The sequence below is a fragment of the Macaca thibetana genome, chromosome 3 (genome assembly GCF_024542745.1).
Source record: "Macaca thibetana thibetana isolate TM-01 chromosome 3, ASM2454274v1, whole genome shotgun sequence".
Classification (NCBI taxonomy): Eukaryota; Metazoa; Chordata; class Mammalia; order Primates; family Cercopithecidae; genus Macaca; species Macaca thibetana.
The window spans coordinates 107025584-107041013 of NC_065580.1; the positions used below are offsets into that span (position 1 = coordinate 107025584).

Genomic DNA, 15430 nt, shown 5'->3' on the forward strand with positions numbered 1-15430 from the left:
GGGAACGGGTGTTATATGCAGTGGTTATATGCTCAGATAATGTAGGACAATGATTAAAAAGGGTAGAGAAATGGGAAAGGCAGATGCAAAAAAACAATTTTAACTGCTCATAAGAATTAGAAAATATATTAATGATAGTAGCATCAGAATTGATATTCTGAGACTGTTTTATGTGCAAGGAAGGATGGGTAAATGAGTAATGATTGGAGATTTAAATTCTAGTAATCCCTTTGTGCTTTACAATTGGGACTTTGTGTGGAAAGGAGATATAGATACAATACAGAAGACTTTAAGAAAAAATTTTGTGGTTCTGAACTTGAATTTGAAGTGTCAGTATGAATTCAGATATTTTATCTTAAAGTTGACATGTGTAAATGAATATACATAGGTTTCCTATTTCTGTCCACTGAAGAGGACTAGAAAGAATGGTCAACTCAAATTAGCCAGGTGTGGTGGCAGGCGCCTGTATTCCCAGCTACCCGGGAGGCTGAGACAGGAGAATCTCTTGAACAAGGGTGGCAGAGGTTGCAGTGAGCCAAGATCGAGTCACTGCACTCCAGCCTGGGCAACAGAGCAAGACTGTCTCAAAAAAAAAAAAAAAAAAAAAAAAAAAAAGAGTGGCCAATTCAGTAACAATAATGGACATTCCTAAGCATCTGGTTTATGGTCTTGAAACATTATTTCTCACTAAAAGAAACCAGGACTTTTAAGAGAAATGACTGATTTCAAGCCTTGGGCTTGATATGTACAAGATACGGCTGGAACACTTTGTCATACCAGTTAGTGAGGAAACTATTGAAGGTGACTGAGGCTCATGTGCAAAGGACTTGAGTCAGCTTGAAGGAGGTGCCACTGGTCAAAGCTCAATGGGATCATCTGCGCTTCATAAGGATAATAATTGCACTTGACTGAAACCCATCAGTATGCTTAAGTTCGTAAGTTTATCATGATATTTTAAGGAAAAACTAATTGCTTGCTGTGAGATGATAACAGAAAACCAATGCATTACCTTGAAAACTGATACAAGAAAAGAATCAAACATTTATCCTGCCTTTCCTAGATGCCTTTCCACTAAGTACTGTGGGAAAAATGTCTCTAAAATATGATGTGAGAAAGTGTCCAATATATGTCAATTAATAAGTAAGAAATAAATAATAGATTTGAATATCACAGTTTTAAAATCCCAATGAATTAATAGATCTCATCATTGAACATCGACAACTGCGACGATCACCAAAAGAGAGTCCTGGCACAGTGGCTCACAACGGACCTGTCATCTCAGCACTTTGGGAGGCCAAGGTGGACAGATCACTTGAGGCCAGGAGTTAGTGACCAGCTTGGGCAACACAGAGAGACCCTGTCCCTCCAAAAAAATTTCAAATTAGCTGGTGTGATGGTATATGCCTGTAGTCTCAGATCCTTGGGAAGCTGAAGCAGGAGGATCTCGATGAACCCAGGAGGTCAATGCTGCAGTGAGCACTCCAGCCTGGGCGACAGACTGAGACCTTGTCTAAAAAACAAAAAAGAAGGAGAAGGAAAAAAAAAAACACATAAAAGATAAAAGCACCTATGGCGGCCTCCTGATGAAAGAAAACAATATCATTTGTAGGCTTGTCAAAGGAATCAGATTGGAAAAGGATCAAACCTCTGATCAAGCTGCCGATTTTCAGGAAATACAGAGCACAGAGAAACATACTTAATTATACTACAGGAATGCAATCAACACCATCCAGACTGTGGGAAACTCCACAGGTCAAGTTCCACAGCTAAGTGAGAAGAAAAAGGAAGGGGTGGAAAGGAAACTTACAGATTAAAATAAACTCAAAAGACACATCAAAATTGTAAATACTGGGCAAGGTTATGGTATCTAGGGATGCCCACTGAGTGATAAAGCTATAAAGAAATGCAATAAAATAATTTTACTTTAAAAATCAGCACATTGAGCTTTTTGCAGGGGGAGGATGGGATGGGGCATGTGAATGGGACTTCAGAGGACGCCATTGATCTGTTCTTTCTTGACCCAGACTATGTTTACAAGGGCGTTCATCTTTCAGTAACCAATGAAGCTATATATTTGCTTCTCATGGTTTTCTACTTTTGTCTTGTTTTTACAAAGAAAAACCAAAAAAATTACTGGCAGAACAATATTACACATTATTCATGAATCCATACAAGTGAATGTGTAAATACAAAATCTGACAAGAACGATACCCATTTAGTTCACTTGAAGGGGTTCCTGCTAGGGAGGTGGGGCAGGGGAGAATGGAACTGGAGGAAGGGAAAGCTGAAGCGTTCCAAGTATAGGTGCCATGTTTTAACTTCGCAAAAGAAAGATGTAATTATGATGTGAATATGTTAAAATATTAACTGTCCATTTGGGACATTCTAAACACACGTGTTTGTGTATTATCCTCTCCCAGTCTTTGTTTTTGAATTCTAAACATTTTAGCCTGTGAATGCATATTATGACTAAAGGCAATAACTTCTCTGAAAAGACTTTGATGCTATTGGCACAGCATACTGTGTCAATCAAAGATACAATTGCCATTATTCCAGCTACCTTACTTAACAGAAAAAATAATGTAGGCACCTTAGATGAATTAGTTCCCATTAAGTGAATAAAAATTTGACTCTCAAAAAAGTTTATTCATTATGACTGTTTGAGTAACAGTATTCTATAATGGAAATATGATTAATATTTTATTTCTACTAATACTGAAAAACAAATATGCAATTTGCTTGAACTCAATCAATTTCTTCCTTTGGTGGGTGTATAAGGTACTTTATTGAGATCCAGTTTAAATTAATGAAATGTTCTAGATTATTTTCCCATTTGAAATTTTGAGATCAGTTGTTCTCCCAACCCAAAGCTCTGTGTTGGTAGGGCTAGGTGTACATCTTGGAATGTTAATGTTGGTCATGTTAACATAAAATTATTTATTCATTATTTTGACTTCTTAGTACTTAAGGCAATGATCAGTAGGTAAGCAAATTATTAGTAATGTGGCAGCCATTCAACAGTTTATTCCCTAAGGGTCCACAGCAATTTCATTGTGCCATGATGGAAAAGGAATGTCAGGGAGAACTTGTCTAGATCATTTTTTTTGTTTGTTTTAATTTCTATGAGCCCCATAAGAATATCAACCTACAGAAATAGCATAATCAGATTCTTCTCTGTCAGCATGGGCAGGAAGTAAAGGCAGTCATGATGACTCAGGAGTGAGAGGACAAGCAGACCCCCAGCAGCATGACCCGTCCCATATTTACCAGGCAGGTAGCTGCAAAGTCTCTCCATCGAGGCCTGGACCGTCGAGTTGTGAACTTGAGCGAGCTGTTCAATCACAGACACCACCAGCACACACCCTGCCAGGGAGGACAAGAACATGTCATTAGTGTCCTACAGAAAACTGAACTGGAGAGACAGGAGAAAGAAAGGGTGTGTGTGTGTGTGTGTGTGTGTCCTTAAGAAGGCCAACCTTTCCAAAACAGAGAAAGTGATGATGTTTACATGAGCTAGTGCAAGGAAAACAGCCCACATGGAGCAGAAGTTCAACAGATATTAGCTTCTCTCTTCCCCCACTTTCTCTCCTTTCCGCAGTAGATGGCTGCAGAATAGGATCATTCCCATCCTACACATTCGCTTGGCAGGAGGGGAATCCAGGATACAATTTTTAATTTTGGAAAAGCGATGGAAATTGCCTAGCATTTGAAGCCAAAAGATCTGGGATTGAGTCCTGACTTAGTAATCTTGAACTCACCATGTGGCCTTTCTGAACCTGGTTTCCTCCTTGCAAAGCAGGTAATATGTTTCCCATAGGGCTGCTGTGATGGTTAAATGAGATAAAAGTGAGACTGAGTGTGTCTTTGAAATCATAACACATTGTAAAATATTATTTTACCTCACAGCTACAAAGCATACTACTTGAAAGCATGCATGAACATGGTAAGTGTCTAGATGGACAATTGTATTAAGTTAGGAATATATTCCTTCTGTTACTTTGATATGTGGTAAGTGTGAATGCCTAGAGCTCCTAGGTTGACATTCCTAGAAGATTCTATCACTTGCCTTAATTTTCTGAGCAGCAGGGGAAAGCCAAACCTTTTTTTCCAGAGAAAAGGGACTCTTTTTTTTCCTTATAAACAAGTGGTTGGTCAAAGATCAATCAGTATGTGAGAAGAAATTGTTAGATTCCATTGCAGTAAGAAGAATGGACACTTGCTGGCAGAGGTTCATTTCTAAGGAGGCAAAGGAAGGTTTATGTCCTACAAAAGATGTTCCAGGGAGCCTGGGCCAGCAGTAGGCTCATGATTGTCCCTCTGTGCAAGGAGCTACAGACCCACATTTACACACATGGTATCAGTTAAACCAAATTCCCAGCAGGATTCCTTGAGGGAAGGTGGCTGATAATGGATATGAACAATAAAATTGGGCATTTCTATACATAAAGAAGTAAAATCTTCTATAAAATGAGAGATTGCTGATGAAGAAATGAGAGACTTCTACCTTCTAGATGCTGCAATGTCTGATGGTGTTTTGGCCTCGATGTTCTGTCCCCTGTCTCTGGACAGAGAGAAAGGTTCACCACATGTGCAACAGTGAAATCTGGATTACCACGGTCTTCCTGGGCTCTGAGAGTACCTACTTGAGGAGGCATTGATCACCATTAACTATCAAGGTTGATTGGTTGTGTTTCTAACCTAATGCATGGCACTTGAGGATTTCCTTACATTGTAATTAATTTAGTAGCTGATGCTTATCAGCACTTTATGGTCTTGCGCTTTCATATGTATTTGTTTTATTTAAAAAATAACTTTTCAAAAAATATAAACACAATGCAAACCTATTTTTTAAATTTTACAAAATACAGAACAGTGTAAGAAAAGATAATAAACATCACTCAACCCACCCAGAGATAACCAATTTCACTTTTATTATGAATATATCCAATGCATTTAATACAAGTAAATATTTTTGGCATTAATAATGTACTTTTACACCCTGGTTTATGTCTCTGATAATCACCTATTAAGATGGGTGAAAGGTGGAGCTAAATAAATTTTAACAACTACAACTAAAAAATAATGATAAGTAATTATATTGCTATGTGATAAGAGGATGCAGTATGGTGCAGTTGAGAGAGGCTTTGACATAAACTTGAGCCACTTACAAATGGTGTGACTTTGAACAAGGTACCCACCTTTCTGAAACTTTATTTCTGAGAGTTTAGAATTAGACCATATGTTCCTTGAGGGCAGGAATGGGGTCTTATCATCTCTAACTCTAAGTTCCTGGTGCTGTGCCTGGGTCGGAGAATAAAGGCAAGAGACTTTAAGTTTTTATATATATATATATATATAATATGTAATATAATATATATATTACATATGTAATACAATATAATGTAATACAATATAATATATATTACATATGTAATACAATATAATATATATATACACACACACACACATATGTATGTGTATATAGATATATATGAGATGAGGTCTTGCTGTGTTGGCCAGGCTGGTCTCAAACTCCTGGCCTCAAGCGAAGAGCCACATGAGTTGCATTACAGTGGTTGGCTGCTAGGGGCTCCCTAGCAAAGGGCTAATGGATGCACCTTCAGTTGCTTCCCAGCTCAGTCATCTCACCCAAGTTACTTCCTCTCTGTTCCAGTCTCCACTTGTGGACATGGCTCCACTCCTCATTCTGGCATGAAACAGCCAGTGCCCTCTCTAGGGCCAAACAGCAGCTTCTGCAGCATGTGGTCATGATGTGCTGCTGCTCACAATCAAGGAAGAATACAGTGGAGACTGGGTTGTATGTTAGTCTGTTCACGCAGCTATAACAAAATACCTGAGACTGTGTAATTTCTAATAATAGAAATTCATTTCTCACAGTTTTGGAGGCTGGGAAATTTAAAATCAAGGCACCAGCTGATTTGGTGTCTGGTGAGGGCTTGCTCTCTCCTTCATAGATGGCACCTCCTGCTGCATCCTCAAGTGGTTGAAGGGGCAAAAATGCTGGAGCACTGTGTCCTCCCATGGCTTTGATGGGCCCCAGATGAATAAAATATGATCTTTGTTCACAGGAAGCTCACAATGAATTTCCAAAAATCACATGAACTGGATGGTAAATACCAGTCAAAAGCTACGGGAGATGTGATTTTGGAGAGACCATAACAGGTAGGAGAAGAGCAGGTGAGAGAAGAGGCACTCCCAAGAGAGAAACAAGACTTGGTGGCCTGAAACATCCCGGTATATTTCTCCATATGTTTCTCACTTCAATTAGCAGCAACTTTTCTTTCTCATTAATACCTAAAATAATATTCTTGCAATCAATGGCATAATAGACTTGATGAGATGCAAGAATTGAAAACCAACAATAGTTTGGTGCAGCAGGAATAGTGGGTGACTGTAGGGCATAAAGTGACCTTTCCTTGGAGTCTGTCCTTGAGGAGTCTCCATTCCTATGACCCCAGTGATCATAAACCTTGGATGCTGTTTCCTCTCCCTGAAAATTCAACTCCATCATTAGCATTTGTTTTAATCCACGGCTTAGAAGGATAAATGCAAGGCGAATGGGGCAGCTTGAAACCAACCTGCTTCTTTGTACTTACACATGTGGGCTTTTCTTCTGAATTTTACTCAGAGAAATCCCATCAAGGACTCTTATGACAGTTGTGGCTTCTCAGAACTGCTGGCTAAAATTGGAAAATCATTAGCTAGATAAAAAGAAGCAAAAAAAAAAAAAAAAAATCTGTCTCTGAACACTGGGTGAGTCTTACTGCTATCATCACTTTGCCCAGTGAAGAGTTATGATGATCAAAAGCACCCTGCAGAAAAGGCCATAATGGGGTTTGAAATCATGAACACCCAGGTTGGGCTGAGCTCTGATCTGGAGTCCTGCTCACTCAGCCATCTCCACCTGTCTCCAGTGGGCTCACCTCTCCTTCCAGTTGAATTGTTAATTTCAGGTGTGCAGTGAGATGTGTTCTGAATCCAAAAATGGAGAAATGGACTTTTCTACAGTTTCTAATAAGAGGTTTCACTTCCTTGACAGGCTAACGAATGTTTTTCCTGGGAGAAATGCATGGGCAGAGTAATTCCTACCATTACAGACTATTCTCTGGCTTCTAATAAAAGGCCTGGCTCAGTTAAAGTGAATTTGTCTGAGTTGCTGTTCATTTAGGAAGTGAGGAGAGGGGGCGAGAGCTATGCATTTTGCTCAGTGGTCACCATCTGAAATCTCACATATGGAAAGTCTCTTCTCACCTGGTATCTGAAAATAATGAGTATAATAGAAACAGACACTCCTGGTAGCACAGGAAAAGAAGCAAATGGGCCCGAATAAAAACACCTGCCACAGGGATCATGTCTGGCCACATACCTCAGGTAGACTGCAGACTGGGCCAAGGAATCCTTTTGATGTGAAACAGACTCTTGAAACTCTAATTATAATCATATCTGTGCTGGCTGGAAATGAAGCCAACTGCAGAGAGCGGTCTATTAGATTTCCCATTTGTCTGAAACCCACACTTCGCTGAAAAGCCTTGAAAGCACCTGGCAGTTTTCAGAACCACAGTCAGCATGACTATACTTCCTTTTTGACCCCGAGTAGAAGCATGAATAATTCATCGCATTGCTAGTGTGTGCCCTACGGTTTTCAAAATGTTTTTTGCATATATTATTATCTCATTCGAACTTCACAACTCATAGATGTAGGAATTATTACTCTTATTTTACAGATGAGCACATGGAGGCTGAGTGGGTAAGTACCTTGCCAAGTATACAGCTAGTAACAGGGGAAATTGGGACTTGAACACAATATTTGGCGAAAAGAAAACAAGAAAGAAAGGTGTAAAAATATTCACCTAAAATGTGTCTTACTGCTAGCCTTGTTTCCCTAAGATGCTAGTTACTCAGAGACCGTGGCACATAACTCTGGCGTGAATCTCACTGCATCCCACCCTTTCTTTCTTCTGCTTCCTCCTCTTAGAGTCTGGACATGGATAGAGAGAGGCAAAGGAGGAGAAAGAAAGAGAATGGAAAGGAGGAAAAGGAAGGCTACCTAAGGTGCTCTGGTATAGTACAGAGTAGAAGAACTGGGCGTTTAGAGAGATCTGGGCTCAAATACTGCTTCTATTACTTATGAATTTGTACATTTGGAAGGATTTTGGCACCCACGGAATGGAATAACAATGCCCCTTGTTTGGTATATTAGAAACAGCCACATAGTTTTTGCACTTCCTCCCATAAAGTGATGGTGTCTATATCCCAGCCCTTTGAATCTGGCCTTGTGACTTTCTTTGACCAGTATGTGAAGGAAGGGACAGTGTGTCAGATTGGAACTGAGTCCTCCAAAAGCTTTTCAGCTTCCACTTTCCCCCTCTTTGACACTGCAGCTGTGAGCCTGAGTCAACCTGCTGGAAAGGCCCCATGATGGAAAACCGAGGTGCTTCAGCCAACAGACCACCCAGATCATTCCAGATCACCCTGCCGTTGCCATTTCATCATCTACCAGCTGAGTGCCGCTGCAGGAGTGAGCTCCAGGAGACCAACTGAAGAATTATCCAACTATGCCCACCTCACAGAATCTTGGGCTCATAAATGATGGTCGTGTAAGTGTGGGGTGGTTTGTAATACAGCAAAGGCTATCTGCACATCTGGCAAAAGTATCGTGAGACTTACGTGATACAACACATAAAATGCACATGGTGCCTGGCACGGAGCAGGCATTTAACAAAAATTAGTTCATCTCCCATCTACTAAGGCCACCACAGGGAAGACACATCTTCTCCACGAACTCTTTAAAAAATAAAGGCACAGAAGCTCATCTTTGAAAAGTATGTTGCATTATCAACAACATTTTTACTTTCCTCGGGTTGAATCTTCTTTTATTGCAGACAACTAGTGTTTTCACTACATTTGAGTAGATTACACTCTGTGGCCTAACCTAACTACTACTTGAAACATTGTTTTTATGAGAAAATGCTCAGTGGGTTCAAAGCTGCCAGCGTTGCCAGAACATTGTCAACCAGAGAGGCACTGTTTTGGGCAATTAGTGGAGAAAACAAAGGCTGAGGGCATCGATGAGTGAGCAGAGCCCAAGCAAGGCAGTGAGAAGAAATAAGTAGACTGTGTTAAGAGACGTAGGGTGACTGGGTTAGCTGATTTAGAAATTTATCAAAAATGAATAATGAAAAAATGAGAGTGAGGATGTCAGGACACATTCGTCCTGTCATTCATTCAATATGTACTTTTCCGCAGCTACTATGTGCCCAAAAGCTTGAAGAGACACATGTGAATAAAAGAAGTCACAGACCGGTGGGGCAAACTGATATATAAATAAACAATCTGAGAAACCCGTAAGTATTGTGATAGAGGGACCTGGTAGTACTTTGGGGGCACGCTGGTGTAACCTCTCAGTGATAGCCTCTCAGAGGAGCTGAGTCTTAAGGGATAGGAGGAACCCATTCATCAGAAAAAGGAGAAAAAGTTTGGAGTTTTTTAAGAATTGGAGGTAAGAAAGAGAAGAGTTGGCCAAGACTAAAATTCAGAGTCAGTGAGAAAGGAAGAGTGAGAGAGGTAAGAAGGGGCTAGATTGTGAAGCACCTTGAAGGCCATACTACAGACTACAGGCTTCAAGAAGTAGCATCTAGTGTGCAGACTGTGAACTAATGGTTTTCAGTGTTTAACTCTGTATCTTCTAAAATAAACTTGAAAAACTATGAACTTACACATTTTAATGGACAACAAGAAATTATTAATGGATATCAATCTAGTTACAAAGGATATAAATTTGGACCGATTGTAAACATTGCAGTGGAACTGTTAGAGTAACCTTCTATGTGTATCCAAAGGTATCTAAATACTATAGTGATTTCTATCTAGTCTTATCAACTTACAAATACATGACCAAACTCTTATTTCACACTGATTAATTTTGCATTGATAATTCCTCTTCTTGAATTGAAAAGCCCACCTCCTTGAATTCTTCTTCAACCACCGAATTTTATCCAAATGTAATGTGTTTTTATAGTTGAAATTATTTTTTGATCACACTATTGATCAATAAAGTATTAGAATTGATCTCAATACTAAAAACATGTATAAAACTTAAATAAAAATTTTAATTTCCTGTGATACTTCAAATTTGGAGTCTGGATTGAGTTTTCTTTGTTAGTAAAATTAACTTCTCTAAACAATAGATTGCCAATTTGATAAACTGTTATAGATGATAAAGGTAAAATGTTATTGGAATTGCACCTCTTAATGACATTATTGAGCCTTTTTAATGGGTACCTATGTCTGTTGAGAAATACTACCTATTCATGTAAAGAGACAAGGTTCCTTTTGTCACTTTTGTTCCTTTTTTTCATTGTTAAACATGTAAGTACTGAGAAACATGTTTACTTGAATAAATAGATCAGAACTGAAGGACTTTTGATATAGCAATGTCGCAGAATTCTTTGAACTTCTTCTGAGGTAAATGCCAAACATGTTGGAGTAAACTATTGTTGAAAATTATTTTAAATGATTTATAACCTGACAATTTCATTAAGTTCCCCTTCCATTTTATTGAAAGCAAAGAACTAGATGCTACCTGACTTATAAAAACATGTTAAATCAATCATCTTTTACTTTCTCATTTTTTTTGCAGGGGGAATATGCAAAAACATTTATAGCAGTTACTATTTTACTTAGCAAGATCCCGTGAAAGCCTAATACACTCAGGCCCCGGCATGGTGGCTTACACCTGTAATCCCAGCACTTTGGGAGGCTGAGGCAGGTGGATCACCTGATGTCAGGAGTTTGAGACCAGCCTGCTCAACATGGCAAAACTCTGTCCCTGTTAAAAATACAAAAAAATTAGCCAGGGGTGGTAACATGCACCTGTAATCCCAGCTACTTGGGAGGCTGAGGCAGGAGAATCACTTGAACCCAGGAGGTGGAGGTTGCAGTGAGCTGAGATTGCACTCCAGCCTGGGTGACAAGAGCAAAACTCCATCTCAAAACAAATGAACAAACAAACAAACAAACAAAAACCAAAAAACAAAAAACACTCAGAAATAATTGGATAATGAAAATATTGTCCTTTTCAATACACTTTTGTCTATACTACATTTTAAATAAAATTCCTTTACTTTAAGGTGTGCTTTATATACATTTTTGTCAAATGTTGGAGCTGAGACTTCCTCCATTCAATTTATAAAAAATGTCCTCTGTATAAACCGAAATGACAAATCCATATTTTATTATTAAAGAAATTAATCAATCGAATTTTTCTTTCAGAAGAATGTAACTTCATTTTTCAACTCACTTCAATATTTGCATTCTAAGACCAATAGTTAGACATATAAAGATATAGAGAATGGATGGATAGATGATAGGAAAATGAATGGATGAGTGGATGGATAGATTGATGGATGAATGGTTGCAAAGAGGATAGACAGATGATGCATGGAACGGATATGTAGGTAAATCGATAGGGAGAGAGGGGGAGAGAGAGGGAGAGAGAGAAAAAAAATTTTACACTCTGCCCAATATTATTCCGTGTTTATACACAAATCTACTTGCTAACGTGGAAAGTTTTCAGCTGACAACAAATGCTTACTACTGCCAAAATTTTCACAAATGTTTTGTTGACTGCCTAACTGTTCAAATTTCGAAATATAACAAAAAAAGAGAACAAGATCCAAAGCCCACAAATGTATACCTGGACGATTTTGAAAGAAAATATATCAAAATATCAATAGTGATCATCAGGATTTGGGAATTGCAATGGATTTTATTCTTTAAAAGTACTCTTCTTCATCCAAAATATGAAAACCAAGCGTTCTTTTATAATTAGAGAAAAGCAAATTCTATTTTATCAAACATAACCTGTTAAATATGCTTTTTAATAGCTGCCTTCTACCTTAATACATTTTGGGAACATGAAATATGAAAATTTCTAGAATACCATTTTGTGTTTCAGGCTGTCTACTAGGCGTTTTTACAAATTCTATCTCATTTAATCTTCACCACATTCTCATGAGATTGCTTCTTTCCAGATTTCCTTAGAAATGTGAGGCCCAGAAAGGTTAAGCAATATACTTTAATCCTTTCAGATCAGCAGGGGCTAACCCGTGATTCAAATTCAGAACTATTTTACTTTAAAATTTATGTTCTCCACACTACATATATTAAATATATGTAGTGCCACACTACATATATTAAAACAGCATCCTTCCAAATTGAAAATTATCACACATGTTAATTAAAACAATCATTGCTATACTAACGTCTATGGGATTTGCAAGTATTGCTTCCAAGTGTGTGGCTAATCTTTTGGTTTTCTAATGATGTTTTGCGGAGAGCAAAGTGTTTAAATTGAATAAAGTAAAATTTAACAACTTCTCCTTTTGGACCGTGCTAAGAATCTTTGCCTCATCCAATGTCACGGAGATTTTCTTGTAGAAGTCGTTGTTTTTTTTTTTTTTTTGTTTTTTTTTTTGAGATGGAATCTCGCTCTGTCGCCCAGGCTGGAGTGCAGTGGCACAATCTCGGCTCACTGCAAGCCCCGCCTCGTGGGTTCACGTCATTCTCCTGCCTCAGCCTTCCAAGTAGCTGGGACGACAGGCGCCCGCCACCATGCCTGGCTAATTTTTTGTATTTTTAGTAGAGACGGAGTTTCACCATGTTAGCCAGGATGGTCTCGATCTTCTGACCTCATGATTCCCCCGCCTCGGCCTCCGAAACTGCTGGGATTACAGGCGTGAGCCACCGTGCCCGGCCTCTTTTAGAAGTTTTATGGTTTTAGCTCTTACTTTTAGGTCTATATTCTATTTTGAGTTCACAATTGTGTGTGATTTGAAATAAGTATCTAAATTCTCCCTCACCCTTTTTTTTTTGCCTATAGATATCCCATTATTCCATAACCATTTGTTAAAAGACTACTCTCTTGCCTTTGAATTATCTGGGAAACTTGGTTGAAAATCAGTTGCCTGTAAATGTACCGGTTTATTTCCGGGCTTCCTATTTTGTATCATTTGTCTGTGTCTGTCCCCACACCAATACCACACTGTATCAGTTACTGTAATACTTACAGTAAGTTTTGAAATCAGGTAGTGTAAATTCTCCAATAGCATTCTTCAAAATTGTGGCTGTTCTGGCTTCTTTTAATTTCTATATAAATTTGAGAATCAGTTTTCTAATTTCTACAAAAAATCCTATTAGGATTTTGATTAGAATTGTGTTTAATCTATAGATCAATTTGGAGAGTGCTGCCATCTTAACACTATTGAATCTTCCAATCTATTGACATGACACATCTCTTCAATTCCATAAAGCCTTCTTTAATTTCTTTTAGCAATGTTTTGTAGTTTTCAGTGTAGAGTAATTGCATTTCTGCTGTTAAACTTATTCTTAAATATTTTTATTAATTGTGAGTAAGATTGTTTCTTAAGTTTAATTCTTAAAAGTTTGGTGCTATTATAAATAAAAAATCAAGCAGGGCGCGTTGGCTCACGCCTGTAATCCCAGCACTTTGGGAGGCCGAGGCGGGTGGATCATGAGGTCAGGAGTTCAAGAGCAGCCTGGCCAACATGGTGAAACCCTGTCTCTACTAAAAATACAAAAATTAACTGGGCATGGTGGTGCATGCCTGTAATCCCAGCTATTCGTGAGGCTGAGGTGGGAGAATTGCTTGAACCAAGACCAGGAGGTGGAGGTTGCAGTGAGCCGAGATCATGCCACTGTACTCCAGCCTGGACTACAGAGCGAGGCTATGTCTCCGCCCCCCCCAAAAAATAATAATAAAATAAATAAAATAAATATGAATTTTTGTATATCAATTTTGAATCCTGTTAAACTCGCTTATCAGTTCTGGTAGTTTTTTTTTTGTGGATACCTTAGGATATTTCCATATTTAGGATTAGGTTGTCTGAAAATATAGTTTTACTTACTCCTTTCCAATCTGTATGACTTTATTATTTTTCTTTTTTTATTAAACTGAATAGAATCTTCAATACAATGTTGACTAGAAGTGGTGAGAATGGACATTTCTACCTTCCTCCTCATCTTAAGAGGTAAGTATTCAGTCTGCTATCATTTAATACAAAAAGTCAGAAGTACGGTTTTCATAGATGTCCTTTATCAGGTTGAGGAAGTCACCTTTTCTTTCACAATTTGTTGAGAGATTTTAACATAAATGGGTGACAAATTTTTTCAAATAATTTTCCTACTTCTATTGGGCTGACAATGTAATTGTGGCCTCTATTATACTAATTTGGTGCATTCCATTAATTGCTTTTCAGATGTTAAACAAGCATGCATTCTTAGGATAAACTCTACTTGGCCATGGTATCTTATTTATTTTACATGTTGCTGGATTCAGTTTGTCAATATTTTGTTAAGGGTTTTTGCATCTGTTTGTAAAATTCTGTTATTTTCTTTCCTTATGATGTCTCTGTCTGAATTTACATGACAGAAAAACATAAAATGAAGTGAAATGTATTTCTTCCTCCTCTATTTTATGAAAGAAGTTGTGTTGGATTGCACTATTTCTATTTTAAGTACCTTATAGAGTTTACTAGTGAAGCCATCTAGGCTTGGGATTTTCTGTACCTGGTTGAATAGTGTCCTAAAATTCATGCCCTTCCTGGGACTTCAGAATGTGCTTTATATAAAATAGGGTTCTTGCAGATGTATTAGTTAAGATGAAGTAATACTAGGATAGAGTGGTCCTTAATCCAAAATGACCAGCGTTCTTCTAAGAAAAGAGAACCACACGCAGAGAGGACAATGCCACATGAAGACAGACACACAGAGGGAAAATGGCCAGGGGATGATGTGGGCACGACTGGAGTTATGCAGCTGTAAGCCAAGGAATGTGAAGGATTGCTGGCAACCATGAGAGGCTAGGAGAAAGAGGTGGACACCTAAGTGCAAACTTCTGGCCTTCAGAATTGTATAAGAGGATAAGTTTTTGTTATTTTCAGCCACCTAATTTATGGAAATGTTTTTATAGCATCCCTAGGAAACAGACACAATTTCTAATTATGAATTTCATTTCTTTACTTGGTATAGGTCTATACGCATTTCCTATTTTTTCTTAAATCATGTCTCCTTTCAGAATTTGTGTATTTTATCTAAACTCTCCCTCTACCTTCTTGGCACAAAATTGTTTACGATCTTCCCTTATGATCCTTTTAATTTCCTTTGGGTCTACAATGATGTCCCCTCTTGTTTTATTCTTGATTTTGATGATAGCTTTATCTCTCCTTTTTAAATGATCTAGCTAAAGGTTTATCAGTTTTACTGATCATTTCAAAAGGACTATATTTTGGTTTCATCGATTCTCTCTATTGCATTCCTGTTTTTATTTTATCATTTTCTGCTCTGATCTTTATTATTTCCTTCCTTCTACTCAGTTTGGCTTTTGATTCTT

At 38.1% G+C, this 15430-nt stretch overlaps 1 protein-coding gene across 2 annotated transcripts in view; it reads right to left on the reverse strand.

The window, feature by feature from the left end:
* The window catches only part of AOAH (acyloxyacyl hydrolase), a 207417-nt gene that overhangs the window by 172557 nt on the left and 19430 nt on the right, over positions 1–15430 (reverse strand). For both annotated transcript variants that reach the window (XM_050785510.1, XM_050785509.1), the window contains exon 2: positions 3268–3363. In XM_050785510.1, the coding sequence (XP_050641467.1) occupies positions 3268–3363 (96 nt within the window). The remainder of the gene's footprint in view (positions 1–3267; positions 3364–15430) is intronic.